At 44.1% G+C, this 20,535-nt stretch overlaps 2 protein-coding genes and 1 non-coding gene across 3 annotated transcripts; 1 reads left to right on the top strand and 2 right to left on the bottom strand.

Moving 5' to 3' along the window:
- On the bottom strand, window positions 1-10,461 carry LOC138979029 (transmembrane protein 107-like). Its single transcript, XM_070351847.1, has 4 exons — window positions 10,071-10,461; window positions 9,154-9,221; window positions 5,570-5,670; window positions 1-5,108 (listed from the first exon to the last, which is right to left on the bottom strand). The coding sequence occupies exons 1-4, from the start codon at window positions 10,152-10,154 to the stop codon at window positions 4,945-4,947; spliced, it is 417 nt and encodes a 138-aa protein (XP_070207948.1). The 5' UTR covers window positions 10,155-10,461; the 3' UTR covers window positions 1-4,944.
- Window positions 10,462-13,438: 2,977 nt separating this feature from the next.
- LOC138978574 (prestin-like) lies at window positions 13,439-17,666 on the bottom strand. Its single transcript, XM_070351320.1, has one exon. It carries the CDS (start codon window positions 16,941-16,943, stop codon window positions 14,373-14,375), a length of 2,571 nt encoding a protein of 856 aa, XP_070207421.1. The 5' UTR covers window positions 16,944-17,666; the 3' UTR covers window positions 13,439-14,372.
- A 2,797-nt stretch (window positions 17,667-20,463) lies between these two features.
- Trnat-cgu (transfer RNA threonine (anticodon CGU)) lies at window positions 20,464-20,535 on the top strand. The gene has a single exon. It is a non-coding gene; the product is annotated as a tRNA-Thr (tRNA).

The following is a 20,535-nucleotide window of genomic DNA, read 5'->3' as shown; positions in this document are numbered from 1 at the left end:
GACACTCTGAAGGTTTTATTCTGGAACGGGACAAGATTTTTAACTTTTCAAAGATCAAGATTGTTAACAAGATCTGAACTAACAACTTTGAAAAGACATGAGCTTTTTAGAAACTTCTTTATTTTGCTGTGATAAACCTAAACGTAAATTGGAGACCACCATGTAAACTTGGATAGGAAACATTTGATTGGATCTGCATAGCCAAATGGATTGAAGGGACAACCAACCCAACCATCTCTCCACTTGGACACATGCCAAAGTCAACATCCTGCTTGTTTTCTGTGTAGAGTTGGATTTTGTATAAAGTAATTTTGCAGATGGTCACCATTGGCTGGTACTAATTTCATTGCAAGAAATCCCACTCTTATTGAAAGCATCCAGACTGTTGATGTTTGGTGTATGTCTAAATGCGGGGATGACCTTAACCCATGTAAATGCCTGGTTAGATCCAAGATGGTGAATTAAATGTACATGGTGTGTGTAAGATAGGTGAAGTTGAACTTTAAAATAGATAAAACAACCATTCCCTTTTCTGACAGGAATTGTCAAGAAAAGTATATAATATTCTGCTGAGAAAGTCACGGACCTGTCAAGAAAGTGTATAGGTTTTTGTTGTGGAGGCATGTTGCTACAGTGCATTATTTCGTCAGTGTGTCAGCTTTTAAACACGAACTGGTGAACACCATTCATGGCCAGGACAACTTTTTTTCCCCTGGCATGATTTTTCACAATTTTGTGGGACTTATCCCCCCAAAGCAGAATCTGTCCACATGTGAAAGCATTGCGCTACAGCACTGTCTGCCATAGCATGTTTCTAAAACAACATTCTTATCTTAATAAAGGCAAGTTCCAATTAAATCATGGGATTGTCGATACTCAGCAAAGTTTAAAAGATTGTATACAAGTTCTCAACCAGTCCTCAACTTTTTCTTCTGAAAGAGTACAATCATACTTCTAACCGGAACACATCACACAGCTTAGGAACAAAGAATGAACTACATGTACGTAGGGTGTTCTGGAAGTCCTTAGACTCCAAGCTCCTGGCAATGCCTCATGATATTTAAAATGACGTATGCATACTGCAATCTTTCATTGGCGATGACACAAATTTTCATGCATCTCAAAGTTTCCTCTGCAAAGAAAACAGCTCTCAAAGAACGCTACCCGTCCATGTTTACTTGTCTGTCATGGAGCTAAAAAAAATGGAGTTTACAGCAATGATGTATAAACATCTCTGAAAAGATTGTTATGTTTCTCACACCTACTGCATATTGTGGGAATTTTGGGGGAAGAACGCTCCTTCCGAAACAAGTACTTACAACTGGTACATTGAATTTAAATCGGGTAGACACGTCTTCAAAGTTGACACCCGCCCAGACCAACAGTTGAATGCTGTTACTGCAACAAATGTTGCTGCCGTTGAAAGTTGAAGAGAGATGATGCACGAATCACACACACGGAGGTCAAGGACACATAGATAATTGAATCGGCACTCATCGATGTGATCTGGCACAAGCCTTTACGGGTACACAAGTGTTGCAGACAGTGGGTGCCCGTGATCTTTCTGGTGTACAAAAGGGGATATGTCTCGGAATGTGCATACAAATATTCTCCAATTGTCACTACAGAGAGTAAGGATTTTGTGAAGGTTGTCACAGGCGATGGGGACTTGGGTCTATCAATCTGACCCCAGGCAACACATCGATTAACCGTTTGGATGTTCCTAAACGGCTCCACCCCTATCAACTATTGGTGATCTTGGAACACTGGCGAGAAGAAGATGGTCCCATTTGTTTGAAAATAAGGACAAATCGCCACAATTCTAAAAGGGGAGCAGCGTACAGTTACCTTAGTGCAGTACATGCATCATTGCCTGCCCGTGGTGTTTAAAGCTTGGCGCCAAACACGGGTAGTTGAGGGTTGATGCTACTCCATTGCAACATCCTGTTTTACACAGCTTCCAAATCGGTCGAATTTACCAACAGATTAGGATGTTTGCCTGATGTTCCGTTCACTATATTTTCCTGAATTAGCCCTGTTCGACGTTTTCCTGTTTTTACATTTGAAGAAAAAGCTCCGAGGAAACCGTTACAAGAGCCCTGATGCTGCTGTCCGAGAGTAAACGAGGGTCATTGAGGGTATCGGCAAATGTTGGAAAGGTATTTCTACAGAATATTAAAGTGTGTCGCAGCTCAGGAAGGATCCTTCAAGAAAACGGCGTGGTCAAATTAACGATGAGCTGTGCGCTGATATGAGATTCTAAGGACTTCCAGAACAGCCCTCGTACCAGCCAAAACACAAACCGTAATTTGAAAAAATCTTTTAATTATAATGACCAAATTATGGCTTGGAAATTGAGAATCGTCATCATAATTGTACAAGACTGGTGGACGGACATGAGCAAGAAGCAGTTGAGCTGCTGCATCGGTTACAAGTAATGAGGAATGCATGAGAAGGCTACAAGGACAAACCACATGCTGTGAGAAAATGTACTGGTATATATACCGAGCAACAAAAGAAACGCGAATTATTTTTCGATATTTGGATTTTAAAAAACGCAGTTAATCTGAGAGTGACAATTTTCGGGATCTAGATGCCCTATGCAGTCATGTGTAACAAAGCTGTTGTGTGAATATTTTCCCATTGCTGCTGTCTCAACGCACGGGACAAGCAGTTTCCACGTGAAACACATAATGTGCGCTTACAGCACGTGCAAGCGGAGTAGGGGAAACCTCATGTGTGAGATGTGTTCACTGATGCATTAGTAATAAAAAGAGACCATGGCACGCTTACTGCCAGTCTAACTTTTGACAGAGTCAAGATGCCAAGATTGACACCAGAACAATGCGAGAGGGCAGTGGGTCGATTATCCGCTGGTGATGACCCAGAAGCAGTAGCAGTCGCTTTTAATGTGCATCTGTCGACAGTATATCGCCTTCAGCAACGTTTTGTCAACACTGGAAGCACTGCTGATACACAACGAAGTGGAAGACCTCGCGTTACCACACATAGACAAGATCGCCAGATCCTGCGTCATCATTTGAGAAACCGATTCCATACTGCCAATGAAACTGCCAATGAAACAGCCAGGAACACCGTCGGTAACCACCAGAGACTCATCAGTGACCAGACAATACGCCGAAGACTTGCTGAGTGAGACCTCCAAAACTGCCGTCCAGCTAGAGGACCAGTCCTCACTCAAAGACATCGCATGGCGCGCCAGCAGTGGGCCCAGGATCACATCAACTGGAACTGGAGACAATGGCGAAACATTCTGTTCACCGATGAGAGCCGTTTCTGCATTAGTCATGTTGATGGACGTGTCAGAGTGTGGCGAAGAAGAGGTGAACGCTATGCTGATGACTGCGTCATGGAACACAATGCCCAGGGTGGACCAAACGTCATGGTCTGGGGTGGAATCGGCCTCAACCAATCCCTGGGACCTGTGTTTTTCAACAATCTTGGTCCTGGTCGGGGAAACGGCATCACAGCACAGCGTTATATTGACCAGATCCTACAGCCTCATGTTGTGCCCTTTTTCCAGGCCCACAGAAACTGTGTTCTGCAGCAAGATAACGCTCGGCCGCACACAGTCAGGGTCACCCAGGCCTTCCTGCAGCATAATAACATCGACATCATGGCCTGGCCCGCCCTCAGCCCAGATTTGAATCCTATTGAACATTTCTGGGACCAACTTCAAAGAAAGGTCAACCAGTTACGCCCAGGACCAAGAACTGCCGCAGAACTGCGTCAGGCCCTTATCCATGCCTGGTGCAACTCCCGAGAGACGCCATCAACCGACTCATTCACTCCATGAGGCGCCGCTGCCAGGCCGTCATCAACGTCCATGGGGGTCACACACCGTACTGACCATCTGCAGAGGCTCCCTTTGCACGTGGCAGCAAAAGACTATGCTATAGCCAAGAACAGTGTGCAAGGAACATACCACCGTGATTTTGATTTGTTTCGATGTTACGTTTATGAGAAATGACATTTTAAAATTGTGATTAATCGTTTTTCTGGAGAAAATTTGCGGTTTTTTTGTTGCTCGGTATATATAAAACATGAACAGAAGAAGATCCCAAACTTCACAATTCAATCTACTTTTTAAGTCTAAAGATATTCTGGTAAAGGCTGATGTGATATAAAAGCAACAACATATATATATGAGTAGCTAGAACAATGCTATAAAGTCCCCCCGCGGGTAAGGGGGAAGAATTTACCCGATGCTCCCCAGCATGTCGTAAGAGAGGACTTACGGATTCTGTTTCTCCTTTTACCCTTGTTAAGTGTTTCTTGTATAGAATATAGTCAATGTTTGTAAAGATTTTAGTCAAGCAGTATGTAAGAAAATGTTAAGTCCTTTGTACTGGAAACTTGCATTCTCCCAGTAAGGTCATTTTTTGTACTACGTTGCAAGCCCCTGGAGCAATTTTTTGATTAGTGCTTTTGTGAACAAGAAACAATTAACAAGTGGCTCTATCCCATCCCCCCCCTTTCCCCGTCGCGATATAACCTTGAACGGTTGAAAACGACGTTAAACACCAAATAAAGAAAGAAAGAAAGAATGCTATAAAGTCAAAGTCCAGAAGCAGCCGGTAATTGTCTGCTTTGCTTTGAGGTAAATTTACATCCTCACAAAATGATTACTCATTCACAATTATTTGTTAACAAACCTGCAATTCAACCAGCATTTCACAACCAATCTACTGCAGCTGCAGGTCAGTACACTGTACATGTTGGTGGGAAGGCGCTTACAAGGGTTTCCATTTTCGTCCTCTCTCTCGCTCTCTAGCTCTCTATCTTTCTCTCTTTAAAATAAACAATCTTTCAACCACTCTGAAACATAAAATCATTACTGAACATCCACTACATTTCACTTCTTCAAATGTACAGTTTCATTCTCCTTTCTTTTCAGTCAGCACACTCATTCACCACACACACCTAGATGCTCTTCTTGAAAAAAAGTACACCAAGTATAGTGATGATCTCGGTGAATGCAGGGAAAGCACTGCAGAAGCCAAAGATGTACCAGTACCAGTCACACGGCCATGAGTCGAAGAGGAAGTAGGACAGAGCCACCGCTGCACCAGTGTGGGCCACAGTGGCTGGGACTGAGTCAAGGAGAAACGCAACACATAGAATCACAACAGTTGAGCATGAACATCTGTAAGTCTCCATCAAATCTTAGTTATAATCATTTTAACTGTTTTTTGTTGCAAGGAATATTCTGTCACTCTCGACAGACCAATAGCAACAATAAAATTGACATGTAACCTTGCAAAACTTTGTTTCTTTCTTTTGGACATAAGTTAAAGAACTACAAACTTAAACTTGTATAACTAGTGCCCTGTCTTTCCTTAGTAGCAAACAAGAATACTGAGACAACCAACCAACATAGGCTCCATTGCACTTACGAGAAAAGGAGGCGAGAGGCAGTTTTCACAGTATGTAGCACTCGCAAACCAAGAGCACTTATACCTTGGAATATTGAATGATGCTACTTCAACTAAGTTCAAGAAACCATTCACTTTTCTGTAGCATTAAAATTTTATTTTGAAAAGGATACAGAGGAGACTCTGAAAGGGAAAGAACATGGTGATGCCGCCCATGAAGCCGATGAACTCAAACAGAAAAAGACCCAGCGTCACAGATAGCCCAATGATCATCCTGCACGCATGAAAATCATATACACTACTCACAAAAAGTTAAGGATCACTATGAGAAAACAGGTGCTCAATAAAATCAGTTCGCTACTGTTATTTATTTCTCAGTCAAACCAAATTGTTATGAATTCTTGTTCAGCTGTAAGTGGGCGATGTTGTGTTAGTGGGGAAATTGCACGGGGTTCTCTACTACTGAGCTTGGTAGCAAAAGAAAAAGCGGAAACTTGCGAAAAAGGACCTTGTTTTGGACCGTTCAGCCCGAACACATTGCACAAGCCACATGGAAAAACCATTATGCACGTGCAAGCACTGCTGTTTATGTGTGAGATGCTGTCACTTGCTTGGCTTTTTGGGAAGACATACCACCAGTATTAGGCATTATCTGACAATGCCTCCACCACAAAAATTGAACGAGTTTGAGAGGGGACGAGCTGTTGCATGGTTCCAAGATGGTGTCCCCAAGCGAGAAGTGGCCAGGCGACTTCACGTGTCCATCTCGGTCATTGTCAGACTGATTCAACGTTTTCCAGCCACTGGGAGGGTCCAGGAAAGACGCAGACCTGGGCGACCAAAGAAGACAACTCCACGTGAATTTTTTGTTTTGTTTGTTTGCGCCCAGCCGACCACGAAGGGCCATATCAGGGCGGTGCTGCTTTTACATATAACGTGCGCCACACACAAGACAGAAGTCGCAGCACAGGCTTTATGTCTCACCCAGTTACATTATTCTGACACCGGACCAACCAGTCCTAGCACTAACCCCATAATGCCAGACGCCAGGCGGAGCAGCCACTAGATTGCCAATTTTAAAGTCTTAGGTATGACCCGGCCGGGGTTCGAACCCACGACCTCCCGATCACGGGGCGGACGCCTTACCACCAGGCCAACCGTGCCGGTCACAACTCCACGTGAAGATCGTCTCATTGAACGACTAGCCTTGCAAACAAGAACAGCCTCTTCCAGCATTATTCGAAGGCAGCTGAGGGTGGCTACTAACACCAACATCAGCCAGCAGACCATACGGAATAGCCTTCATGGGTTTAACCTCCGTTCTCGTCGCCCAGCTGTACGGCCACGCTTAACTCCAGCCCATAGGGCAGCACGCCGCGCCTTCTGCAGACGTCACGTGAGGTGGACACATCAGCAATGGTCCCAGGTCCTGTTCAGTGATGAATCACGCTTCACCCTGAACCACAACGACGACCGACTGAGGGTCTGGAGGCACCAAGGGGAACGCTACATTGACGTACGCCACTGTCCAAGAAAAGGTGGCCTTTGGTGGAGGTTCTGTAATGGTCTGGGGGGCCTTCAGCCTTCACCACAGAACACCCTTGTTTCATGTACAGGGTAATCTGACTGGCCTCCGATACCGGGATGAGATCCTTCGACCACTGGCTGTGCCTACACTGCAGCAGATGGGACCGCAGGCTGTCTACCAGGATGACAACGCTCGCCCCCAAAGGGCAAGGGTGGTCAACGACTTCCTGCAGCAGTCTGGAGTCAACAGAAGGGAGTGGCCAGCATGCAGTCCCGATCTCAACCCGATTGAGAACCTCTGGGATGAGTTGGATCGCAAAGTGAGGAGCAACCACCCCCCTCCCAGCGATGTCCAGCACCTCTACCAGATGCTGCAGGCTGAGTGGCAGGCGCTTCCGCAGAGGATCTTCACCACCCTGGTCAACTCTATGAGGACTCGCTGCGTCGAGTGCCAGAACAGCCAGAGCGGTTAAACGAATTTCTGAACTTTTGGGAGCATCTGAATGCCATGTCTTGTGATTTCAACGACTTTGTGAAATTAAATTTCGATACGTACACACTTTGATAAAATGTACAGACCAAACGATTGCTCGAAATTGAAGGAAATGTTGTATCGTTATCACTAAAGCATTGAATTAAACGTTTGCCAAATACCAACGCATTGGCTTTCTTATTTGGAAAGTTATGAATTTGTGTGCAAGTGATCCTTAACTTTTTGTGAGTAGCTTAGAATCACATTCACTCCACTAGCACTTTGAAACATAAAAGCACAACAATCGTTTCTTCCTGACTTTCCAATTTCCCCCCAAATACAACACCCTCCATCCTACAGGTAATTTCATGGCAACATAAACAAGAGAGGAAACTTGATTGAACATGAACAGTGTTTCAGTGTTGTGCCCAGGGGTGTCGTTTGGGTCGGCCCTTCGGCCAATCGCCGATTTTTTTTTACTTTGGCCGAAACTTTCATGTCCCTATCGGCCAAATGTCAGAAGAGTATTCGCCTAAATCGGCCAAAGTTTGTCCATTTTTTTTTGTATTGGTCAGGCTTTGATTGCTAAAACTGCTGCCGATGTACTTAGTCAACTGACTGACGTTTATTTCCTTCGCGAATACCAAAAACGAAACATCAATGTTTGGAACGGAAGCCATTGCCAAAAAATATAGATGCCGGAGTGGTTTCCCTCAGCGTTTGCGTTCGCCGGTTTGCGATAGTTTATCAGTCAGTCAGTGCTTTCGATTTGGATTTGAACATTATGTCGCAACCAAAAAAGAAAAAAAACTAAATTGCCCAAGGTTTGCTACCCTTCGCCAAGGTAAGTGATTCCGGACAAAATGACAGGAACACCGCGAATGCGGACAGTGTGTGTGAGTGGTAGTAGTGTTGTCGAGTCGATCGAAGCAGACGACATAGCAGACGATAGTCACCGCGAATCGAAATCTGCTGAGCCAGAGAATGAAAAGCGTCCTCCAAATCGTGGTTTCCAAGCAAACTGGCTCACCCTACACGGTTTTTTTTATTGGATTTTTTACCAGTCATGTTTCCCAAGGCTTGTCAAGATTAGCACAAGGTTGGAAGAGTTTTACTTTCAAGAAATTAAAGTTAAAGGCTTGAAAAAGTTTCAGAGAACTGGTGTCTGATGTAGTTAATCAGCAAAGCTGATTGTTTCAGTTGCAGTAAGCAACATAAAATCAAGGATAAGCCACAAATTGTTTATAAAATAGCTAAAATTCTTCAGCTTCAGGGGGGCTTTGCCCCCCCAGATCCCCCAACAGGACCCTGGACGCCAGGTTGTACCCCCCTCCCCTCTGGCTTAACTGCTCCGCCCCTGTAATCTGTGTTCCTAAGACAATGATTGTATGTATTGGTGTTCCCCTCTTGAGTCTTGTGCTTCAATGTTGCAGTGACTTTGTATGAGCCAAAATAATAGCCGAAAATTTTCCAAAGCTTTCTGACAGTTTCGGTCAAATGTCCCAACATGAAAATGTCTAGCAACACCCCTGGTGCCTAAAACCAAAATCATTAACCTTCACCGTGCTTCCTGGGATGTGGACGACCCAGAGCCTCACAAAAGGCAGAAAAATTGACAGATGCTTTTGTAGCGCACAACATTACAAGAACTTACTGTGTGAAACACTCTCAAAGCACAGAAAATCCGTACATCTTTTGGCTATGAGCCGGACACAAGCATTATTTCATCATCACTTTTCTGTAACAACAAGAACTTACTGAAGGTCCTTTTCATCGTACTGGGACTCGGTGTACCTCTCTGGCAAACACATTCGGATGTTCTCCTCCTGCAACGGCCGTAAAAACAAAGGGGAAAAAAGGGTTAGGCTGAACATGAAAATATTCAAGTGAATTTAAAACAATCTGGAGAGAACACCAACTACAACTGTAAACATTGGTAGCAGGCTAATTGCCCCCCAGACAGTTGCCCCCCATCATGGGAGGACAATTGCCCACCGGACCCCCCCCCCCCCCCCCCCCCCCCCCCGTTTATAAATAGGCAACAAATACCGTACTCATTTCTCTGCCTTTGTGCATGAAAGTTGTTCAAACCGCCCTCTTCTCTTTCATAACATGATATGATTGATTCAGTTTCAAATTGTCTCTGGTAAAGCGAACATGCAGCTTCAAAGTGTACGTGTGTGAATTGTGTCACGTTTCACGTTTCGCATTTCGCCGACAACCGACTTTTTCGAAATAATCCACAGATCTTATATAACTCAACAGACACAGATTTGAACACAAGAACTGAAGAAGACATGCATATATTGAAATCAACTTATTTTGAACAGATCAGAACAGGTTTGATTGAGGTGCATGTAGAATGGTTGCCTTTACAAGGCTAGTTTTGTGACCAACTCGTGATACAGGCACTCGACGCTCTGTTGTACTCTTGACCATATATAAAGCTTTTGCCAGGGGAAAAATAAGATAAGGCTAAAGATAGCAGTTTGATAATATTTGCAGTACAACCTACAAGGTCACTTTGCAGCTAGAATGAAGATGCACAAACATCCTCTGTTCTCCCATAACCCCTCATCCCCACCAAAAAATTCCCGCTTTTTCTTGCAGCCGTCACCAACATACCATGGCCTAAAAAAGAACTACTTTAAAGTCGAACATCAAAAACAGCTCACCCGCGACCAAAATATGACGATTACGATGATAAGATGAGCGATGATTGTCAGAAACCGTGCAGGTACAAGCCCAGACACTTGCATTTTGCTTGAGAGGCGTTTTACCACTTGCGTAGACAACGGCGGGTACGACCTCTTCACCGTTCACGTTTAGGCTTGTTGCAGACGAGTTTGCAATACAATGCTCTGAAAGAAATTACTGCAGCACTCAGCCAGTATGAATGGAGACGATGTGCATGAAACAAACCAAGTTACGACATCAGTAAATAAGAGGCATCCGTAAACTCTCAAATCCACACCAGCAATTAAAGTACATTCATCAATTCCGGGCTTGTTTATGCTTGTAGTCCGCCATGTTGTTTTGAATCTCACCGGAAGCAACAGCGAAAATGTTATCTTAAAACAGAAATCTCACGGTATTAAGTTTACCCTCTCGAGATACTGACTTGCACATGTTTGTCAAAACGGTCGCACACGCAAACAACACACCACCGTTAGGCAGTGTTTCTCTTTTTTTTTTTTTTACACTTTCGGCAGCGTTTACTCTAAATTTGACACTTAAAACGGACTAGTTTCTGTCTACAGATAAAGCTGTTAACGGCACAGAAACTGAATTGTGCCGTTTAGGATGACATCATCTAAGACTGTATTCAAGGTGTTACATTTTAGCTGTGTCACGTTGTCCCTCAGTTTCTAGCACAAACAAAAAAATAATAGCAAAATCTCAAAGTATGTGTAGTGTGTCCCATAATGAGCCACTTTCAACAAACAGAAGAACAGCCTGAAAATATAAAGGCTGGATTCAGTCAGTCATTAAATAAGCTCGCTGAAAATAACCTATGATTAAGCCCTTGAGGTTCCAAAAAAATAAACCAAATAGTCTTTTTTTCCATGTGAAACTGAGCCGAGGCTGATGATGACATTTACTTTCGAGTCTCTTTCTTTTTGGATAAGTTTCTTTTGTTTCCTGTTGTGCTTGAAATAATGTTCTCGTCGAACCGAAACAGTAAATCTAACTTGCTAGCTACTATACCTACTGCTTATGGACGCGATCACGCACTCAGTCTTGCACGCACGCACGTACGTACACACATCACAGAAACACAGACTGCACAGACACACACACCGGCACACACACACACGCCACACTAGTACTGTGACACACACGGCGCACACACACACACACACACACACACACCACCGCGCACACACACACACGCACATACGGCACATACACACACACACACGGGCACACACACAGGCTGACACACACACACACACACACACATACACACATCAGGTAAACTGACTCAGGTAAAACTCAGGTAATATGTCATTTTTCATAACTTGTTCTGCACGAGAAACGTCAAAAGTCAACTTCATGGAATACACGGGGGCGAGTTGCTACTGCTTGCGGGGGGCAAGTTGGCACCCTTGACAGACTGAAAGCAAGCCGCAGAGCGAGAAGTCGGCTACTACAAAGCGGGGGCGAGATGGGAAGGGGCGCGTGGGTAGCTCGCCTCCACCTCTCCCCGGGTGACAGCCATTTTTACGCATGTTCTGCTTTTTTTTTTTATTTAAACCTCTTAGGCGATGTTATTGATCTAATAACCGATGGAAGGAAGTTCCATACCATGGATCGACTGAAACAGAGAAGACTAGTTTTGTATAGTAAATCGATCCGGGGTATATATGTGGTAGAAAATTGATCGAGCCATATAGTTTGGTGGCTGTGTGAAACAGGGTCTGTATATAATTGGGCACTTCGCCATGGTATACTTCAAACATCAGTACAGCCTTATTAAACTGTAGCTGTTTAACTAGAGGAAGAAAGCGAAGAGTTTTTAATTAAAAATCAGCTGACACGTGTGGGCAATTTAACATACGTTTGGCAACTCTGCGGTGCAGAGAGTTCAACTTTTTTATGTGGAGACATCGGAGACCCCATCCCAAAGATGCATAGTTAATGTGGGACAAGATGTGGGCATGATAGAAAACATTCAGTGTTTTACTATCTACGTACTGCCTTAACTTCGATAACAGAAACACATTCTTGGACACTTTTTTCTCTCATTTATTTACAAATATCATGTACATGAGACTGCCATTTCAATTCTTGTTATTCTCTCAGGTGCCAGGAGAAAGGTTCCGTATAACTCTCGCTTACTCCATTACACATGTCGTCAGTATACATAAAGAGCGCTTACTTCCCTTTGGTTATTTGATATCTTGTTCAACTGTCACGTCTAGTACACGATATACTTTAACCTGCTCAACAGAGAAAGTTTTAAGTCAAGAAGTTGTGTCAAGTCAAACAGTTTATTTACCAAATGCAAAGCACAGGATTTTGTTATGGTGTATGCATAAAACATCACACTCCTTCCACACGCATATATCATAATAAATATGTACAGATAAAGTGTTCAATTTCACTGGGCCTATTTACGTGTGTATACCAACCAGACAGTTCACATGTGACTGGTGTTTTTGTTTGGTGGTAATAATAATGTATTTTGTCTTTTCTGGATGCACTATCAAAGCATTTTGAATACACCAACTATTAATTTCATTCAGACTGGATTGCAAGGCAACTTCAATTTCTGGAACAGTTTTACGACGCGTGTGAAGCGTCGAATCATCCGCAAAAAAAATCGCTTTTTACTTAAACAGTAGATATATGAAGGAGGAGGTCGTTGATAAATATGCGAAACAAAAGATGTCCTAAAACTGATCCCTGTGGAACCCCATTCCGTACAGGCCCGTTGGAAGAGGTTTTACAATTTAGAGAAACATACCGTGTTCTGTTAACAAGATAGGATTTCAAGAATGAACACGTTAAATTTTTAACGTATAATTTGAGTTTCTGTAGAAGTAATGTGTGATCTACAAGATCAAAAGCTTTTTTTGAAATCAAGAAATACAGTTCCCGTTACTTCGGCCTGGTTAATTGCCGACAACCAGTTATCCCACAGTGATGAAAGAGCAGTACTACTACAGGAATGTTTGGGTCAAAAGCCGGATTGAAACTCGTGAAATAAATTGCACCTTTTCATATAATTCAGAAAATGTTAAACGCGCGTTTTGATATTCTTTCTAATGGTCAGACCTTGCTTTTAATCCAAACATAACATATCTATATATGTATGTAGTTGGAATCACGATACTATTAAAAAAGAATCAGATGTTTTTAAAATACTGAACCGATCTTCATGAAACTTTACATGAGATTTCCTTGGTATGAAGATCGGTTCAGTATTTTACTCACATATCGCTCTACATGCACACACACACACACACACACACACACACACACGTGACACACACACACACACACTGACACACACACACAAACACACGCGCGCGCGCACACACACACACACACACACACACACACACACACACACACCAAGACCCTCGTCTCCATTTACCGTCTATGTTAACACATGTGATCTAAAATTGACTAAAAGTAAGCAAAACAAGAAATTCCTCCGAGGTAGGAAAAACACCCCCGTCCTTACCATTCTCACTGCCACCAACTGAGAAGGTTATTTCCCTTTGACCATTAATATATGTCCCTCTATAAGTCATTGTAGAATCTTAATCCACCAATAACTCTCTAACCGTGTGTTTGACTGGTCCCAATTTTTGTAAGGACCGTCTCAGGAATGTATAGAACCTGTTCACCAAGTTTGGTGACGATCGGTCCGTTCATTCTTGAGATCTATATGCGAACACAAACACACAAACAAACAAACACATCGACCGAATCCTACACACACCCCTATACCGGGGCCGGGTGCAATAAGACAACGCAGACTGACAACAACAAGAACAAACAAGCCAGAGCACGGGTGTTTTTCTTGACAGAGCACGACTACAGTTAACCAGTCTCGCTGTCTGGTTTTCGAAGAGCTGATGACCCAGTTTGAACACTGGCTGAGATTTAAAAAAAATAAAAAAAATATGTGCACCACACCGGGCTGACACGTGTGGGGCGATCGAGGTCACTGGGCATGGACATGATTCACGGACTTTTTTTTTTTTCTTTTTCCCCCACGAACTCCGCTTATTTAGTTAACGCTCGTTTTCATATGACGTGCAGATATAGACAAACACACAGACAGACACACAGACCCAACCACAGACACACACACATACCCCCCCTTACACACACCAAAACAAACACACACACAGAGTGACACAACACACACTGCACACCGTTACACACACACACATACACACACACACACACACACACACGCACCAGCTAGGATGTGAAAATCCACTTTGACGTAACGATAGTCATGCACTGTCATCACTTCCACGAACAAACTCCACAACGGCATCAACACTGACAAACACCCGAGTGTTGTATTTCTCTAGAAATCCAGTCTTTCTCAAAATTTGCACGCACTTCTCGCTCAGTTGCGAGAAGAACACTGTGATTCCAACCGCTTCATATTCCGTGATAATTCTCTCCAGCGCGCTCACCCCCATGGTGTCTAAGAAGGATGTACCGCTAAAGTCGATAATCAAGGTTGTGAAGGGAAGGTCTTCGGTGAGACCTGTTTTTAAAGATACACACTGCTTCGTTTTCAAAAGAGTTTTGGCGAGAGTGTTCGATCCGTTCGTCTGTTCGTTGTCTTGCTGGCAAGCGCTTACTTCATCAACATCTGATGTCTTTCTAGGATTGTTGACACAGGACTGGGTGTAGGACACTTTCTTGACAGCATGTTCGGCCATGTCCTCATGTGCAGCTGAACGTGGATCCTGGATAGTAATAAACCTTTGCTTGTTTGCTAGCTTGGTGGGGTTGACCCCACACATGTCCACAATCTGTGTCTCTATAATTCCAGCGTTGACGAAATAGAAATCACAGTTTACCCCCAACACCTTGATGCCCATTAGTTCTTGAGCGCAGTAGTATTTTTCTAAGGACTTCCAAACGCAACGAACCCCGACTGTAACTCTTCCCAAAACGTCTACGGGGGAAAATCTGGAGCGGACCAGAACACTAACGACGCATACGAACATTCCGACGAAAAGTCCCAGGTCAGTGTCAAGGACGACTGTTGCTGCGCACGTGCTGACCCAGATAATTGCGTCAACACGTGACTTCCGCCACAGCTCGGGAATGGTGAGCAGTTTTAGAAACATGGACCTCATGTTGACAACAAGTATGGAGGCCAGTACACTTTGCGGCAGGAAGTAGAAATAAGAGCCGAAAAACATGACCACTAAGAACACTAACCCCGCTGAGAAGAGAGCGGCGATCTGAGTTCTGCCCCCTGCGGTATCCTTGACAACGGTGCAGGTGATCGAGGCGCCGGGGATGAAGCCCCTGAAAAGCGAGCAGACGACACTGGCCATTCCGAGAGAGAACATCTCCTGGTTGGCGTCCAGGCTGTAGCTGTGTTTGAGCGCCATGATTTTGCCCAACGCCACAGTCTGTGTGAAGGACACGAGGATGATGATCATGCCTTCAGTCAAATACTCCATCCCTACCGACACGTCTGGCAGCTTGGGTTTCGGCACGCCCAGCGGAATGTCTTTCACGATCTCCACGGAGTAAGTCTCGTTCATCTTCACAGCGGAGTTGACAGCCGCGGCCACGATAACCACAAGAAGGTCTATGGGAACCGGCAACTTCAGCCTGTGAGCGTACCTGTCATTGACGAAGCGCTTGACGCAATAGGCAATCAAACCAGTGACAGTAAAGATGAGGAGAGTGGCGAGGTTTGTGCGGTGGAGGTTGGTTACTATGTCGGCCAGCAGCCTGAATATCTTGAAGGCGCCACTGTGGGCCGGGAGCTGCAGACCCAAGGCCGGGACCGCCTGACCCAGCACAACGTGGAAGGACACCCCCACGGTGAAGCTGATGACCAGCGAGTCGGACATGAACGAAGCTAGCCGGCCCAGCCCCAACTTGCCCATCACAGTCAATACCACGCCGGTCAGGAACGTCACTGAACACGCCAGTTCCAGTTTCTTCTTCGCCATCAGGTCCTCCAGTTTCTGTTGCATGTCAGCAGAGGTGGCGTTGACTGACTTGCTGGAATCACCCTTCTCTATTCCGTCGTCCTGCTTGTCGTCGCTATGTGGAAGTTCATAAATCGGACCTGGTCTCGCAAGGTCGTTCGTTGAAGGGTCAGACAAACTGAAATGCGTCGTTTCTTCTTTCCTCTCAGCAGGGGCGGCTGGTCTCTGAGGGTTGTACATACCGCCCAAAGCAAAAGCTTTTGATTCTAGAGTGTGGCCACCCTGCGAGAACAAGACCGATGGGAAACCTTTAGAAAGGACACCAGAAGTCCCTACTGCCATGCCTTCTTGTTGAATCTGCAGCTGAAGCTGATGACGCACATTGACGTCATACTTATCCAGCAGGTTGCCCATCATGATGCCCAGGACAGCCACGCAGTTCCAGGCCAGGTGATGCCCGGTGCCCAGCAGACAGTAGGTGAGAGAGGAGAAGAGCGCGATGTAGAGACCAACTATGGGCGGCAGGCTGGCCACCAGAGCGAAGGCCATGGCTTGAGGGATCATCATCACACCCACAGTCACCCCCGCTACCGCGTCGTTCAGCAGGTCACCGGACACGTGGTATTTCCTCAGCGTCTTGAGGAGAGGAACGTTCTTCTCCGCCACCTTCTTAAGGCTCACCTTGGACCATTTCTCACTCAAGTGCCTGACAGCGACCTTGGACGAGCGAGCAGGTGGCTTTTTTCTTTGACTCGTTTCCAGGTCAAAGACTGTTGAGGGAAGCCGTTCTCGTGATGCCGCGAGTCGAACGCTACCTGTGCTTGAAACAGCGTAGGAGAGAGAAGAACGGGGCAGGAAGCTCTGGGCACTGTCCATGTCCTCTTTGTCGTCCATTCTTTATGATTTCCTGATTATAAAAACATAGGTATGTTATGTTTGGATCAAAAACAAGCTCAGAAAGTTAAAAAGAATAAAGTAAAGCGCGCATTCCTGTGAAGCGCGACACGTTACTGCGCTATACTGACTTGTCACTTCAGGCGATTAGCGAGCCGGGCAAGGGTTATACGCCGAGCTATTGTCATTAAATGCCGCAGTGCGTTCAGTTTCATTCTGTGAGTTCGACAGATTGACTAAATGTATTAATGTCGCTTCTCGTGACTTGTATTTTTGTCGTTGATGTTGTACTCTCACTCTACATCACGTTATCAGGGGAGCAAACTACAAACACACGTCCTCTCTCACTCGATCAACAACACGTTATCAGGGGAGCATATATACTACAAACACACGTCCTCTCTCACTCTACATCACGTTATCAGGAGAGCAAACTACAAACACACGTCCTCTCTCACTCTACATCACGTTATCAGGGGAGCAAACTACAAAAACACGTCCTCTCTCACTCTACATCACGTTGTCAGGGGAGCAAACTACAAACACACGTCCTCTCTCACTCTACATCACGTTGTCAGGGGAGCAAACTACAAACACACGTCCTCTCTCACTCTACATCACGTTATCAGGTTTCGAGTAAGAGAGGACGTGTGTTTGTAGTTTGCTCCCCTGATAACGTGATGTAGTCACTTAGCTCGTTTCTGGCAAAGTTCTCCTTCTCTTGCAGCTGTTGTTAGATGGTCACAGGTCACAGGTCACAGGTCACAGGTGCATTCCAGCACTTACAGTTTAAAGAATAATGAACTGACACAAAACACAAATCGATCGGCAACATTAACTACAAACACTAGACTGGAAAATCAATAACAACAGAGTTAGAACTGCTTTACTCCTATCTTCCAAAACGAAATATAAATTAGGATTACCATGCAGCTCTGTTCTACTTATCTTCAACCCAAAACTTACACTGGTATATATATGCTTGTTAATTTTGTTTGTTTGTATTAGAATGATATTGTACAGCGCCAGAAGCTAATTAATGGGACTCGCGCTAGAGACAAATTATTAATCGATTATTATTTTTTTTTCGTATTATCATTACACGATTTATGTCAAGGTAAAAAAAGACAACGACAAAAAAAACCACCCACTAATCTTACAGCGAGTAAAATATCCTCCACGAATCTGTTTTTCTTTTTGACGTAATATTAGATAATATAGATACTGTAGAATAAATAATATTGGTTTCATATTTTACAACAGTTTGAAAACGACGAAAAAAAATCACTTGCAACAATGTGGCGCGTTTCTTTTGCCTCCTACTGTACAGAATGAAACTGTGTACCTCTCGGCAGAATTAAAGCAATAAACCATTGACGCTGTGTGCTAAAAAGCAACTGAGGCGAGCAGTAAGAGTGTGGTTGTCTAAAGAAGTGAACGAGAAGAAGAAGTGTGCTCCGTCGGGTGAGAATGGCGTTTTGTGTATCGGCCTGCAAACCTCCCGTAGAGAGCAGTAACTTGAGTAAGGACTGCCGCGGTTTTGAAAGAACAAGAGGGTTTTTGCATGCGTTAAGAACACCGTTCTACTTTGACACCAACATTCAAACAGGTTGGCTATTACATTTCGTCAAGTTTTGACTAAATGAAACTGTGTACCTCTCGGCAGAATTAAAGCAAAGACTTGAATCGAGACGAGGGTGGTGGTGGTGTGTGTTTGTGTGTGTGCGTATGCGTGTGTGTGTGTGCAAAACAGAACAGAGGAACTGAAATAACAGAATCAGTTTTCAAGCACTGGGATAAACAAATGATGAAAGTACAAAAAAGACAGACATAAGATGTAGGAGTACAATAGAAACGAATTTCCGCATTATGTAATTCACCTATAGTTATATTACAAATTGTTCTTATTCTATTCATCTTTATCTGAGACAGACAGACGAAAGACAGTCAGACACATATTTTTATTTCTTTTTACCTTGCTTAGTGAATCATCCGCACATCCACGCAACCACATATCACTTACTTCAGTGACTACACCAGCTGTCTATCTTTGTATCTATCTAAACCAGGTCTGTTACATCGAAACAGTGCGTTGTGTACTTTCACGCACACACCACACATGAACGACGCCATAGGCGCAAGGATTTTTTCTCCCAAAAAATCTATAAAAATCGCTTGTTCATTTTGATGCTTGTAATTAATCGTTAGGCCTAATTAGAAGTGTGTTAGCTCTGATAGACATTCAGCAAAAATTAAATACAGACAAAATCACAAATGGTCCATATTAGGAGGCCTTCACGAATCACTGTCAAAAGCCCCCTATACTTCAAAATCACATGATACAACTTGGTGTGCAAGTCAGACTTATTCAAATATGCTTTAGATTTATCTGTTTTGGGTTGATGAGAACATGATAAATAAATTACACACACAGGACCTATTTTGTAAGTGGTTTTAACCAGAGCGTCCTATACGCACTAGAAGCCAAAAACACGTACTAGAAATGTGTGGAGGGGGTCCCGGGACGCACTATAAAATGTCAAAGAGGGGGTCCTGGGACGCACTAAATTCCCTTTATGGTGCGTACCGTAGATACTATTTTTTGGCTGCAATCGTCAGCTATTATGTACTTGAGGTACAGCTTTCAGATTTTGCAAGCACCGATGTCAATTTCACGCGAAGGAAATCGGAAAGGAGGTTGAAACTATATATATATATATAAAACATCAGAAATTGTGAAAGAAACAATTGAAAGTCAGCAGAGACTTTCTTCCGAGATTTGTTAAAATCTCTTTGCAGAGAAAGAGAGAGAGAAAAAATATCCCTTCACAGACAGCCTATTGGGAGCATCAGACCCTCCTCAAGGGGGACCGAGATTTACAGAGTAAAGTCCCTTTGTGGGGGACGTATCACAAGGTAATCTAGTCCTGAGGAGGACCATTGTTTTCGTACCTAGACCACAGGCGAAGGTATCGTCCACTGGACTACTACTATCACAGAAAGACTACAAGGTTCGTCACTCACCTTCGAGTCTTCTGTGTTCTTGGAGTCGCTTCCTGGGGAAAAATATTGTTCAAGACGGTTTGCCTCTTCCTACAGTCTGTGTAAGGTCAAATAAATACAGTTGAATGATTGTTTGAACTGTATGTACCTTTAATTTTCAGCTTCCGTCCGCTGCGTGTGTCTGTGTGTGTGTGTGTGTGTGTGTGTGTGTGTGTCATGTCCTCCTAGAATATGTCAATGATAAAGACACTTCACAGTAAACTATGCGTGACCACAATGTTTTATGAGTACAACGGGACTTTTCGGCTTTTGGACCCTTGGGACCCTCTAAAATTCTGCAGTGGGGGTCCATGGACCCTCTAGAAACTGAAAGTGGGGGTCCCGGGACCCTCTAGGAGGGGCGTCTGTGGGGAACCCTGTTAATTCTTGGTAAACAATTTGTTGTGATGATGTGTTTCTATTTGAATTATTGTAACTTGTCTTTCTGATATGTGTTTCGTACCTGTTTCCTGTACCTGCCTCGGTGGCCAAGTGGCAAGGCGTCGGTCTCGTAAATCGAAGATCCAGGGTTCGATCCCCTGTCGGAGCA

This window comes from Littorina saxatilis, linkage group LG10, assembly GCF_037325665.1.
Source record: "Littorina saxatilis isolate snail1 linkage group LG10, US_GU_Lsax_2.0, whole genome shotgun sequence".
Lineage (NCBI taxonomy): Eukaryota > Metazoa > Mollusca > Gastropoda > Littorinimorpha > Littorinidae > Littorina > Littorina saxatilis.
Note: the sequence above shows the minus strand (reverse complement) of the source record. Positions and strands in the feature narration are given on the sequence as shown.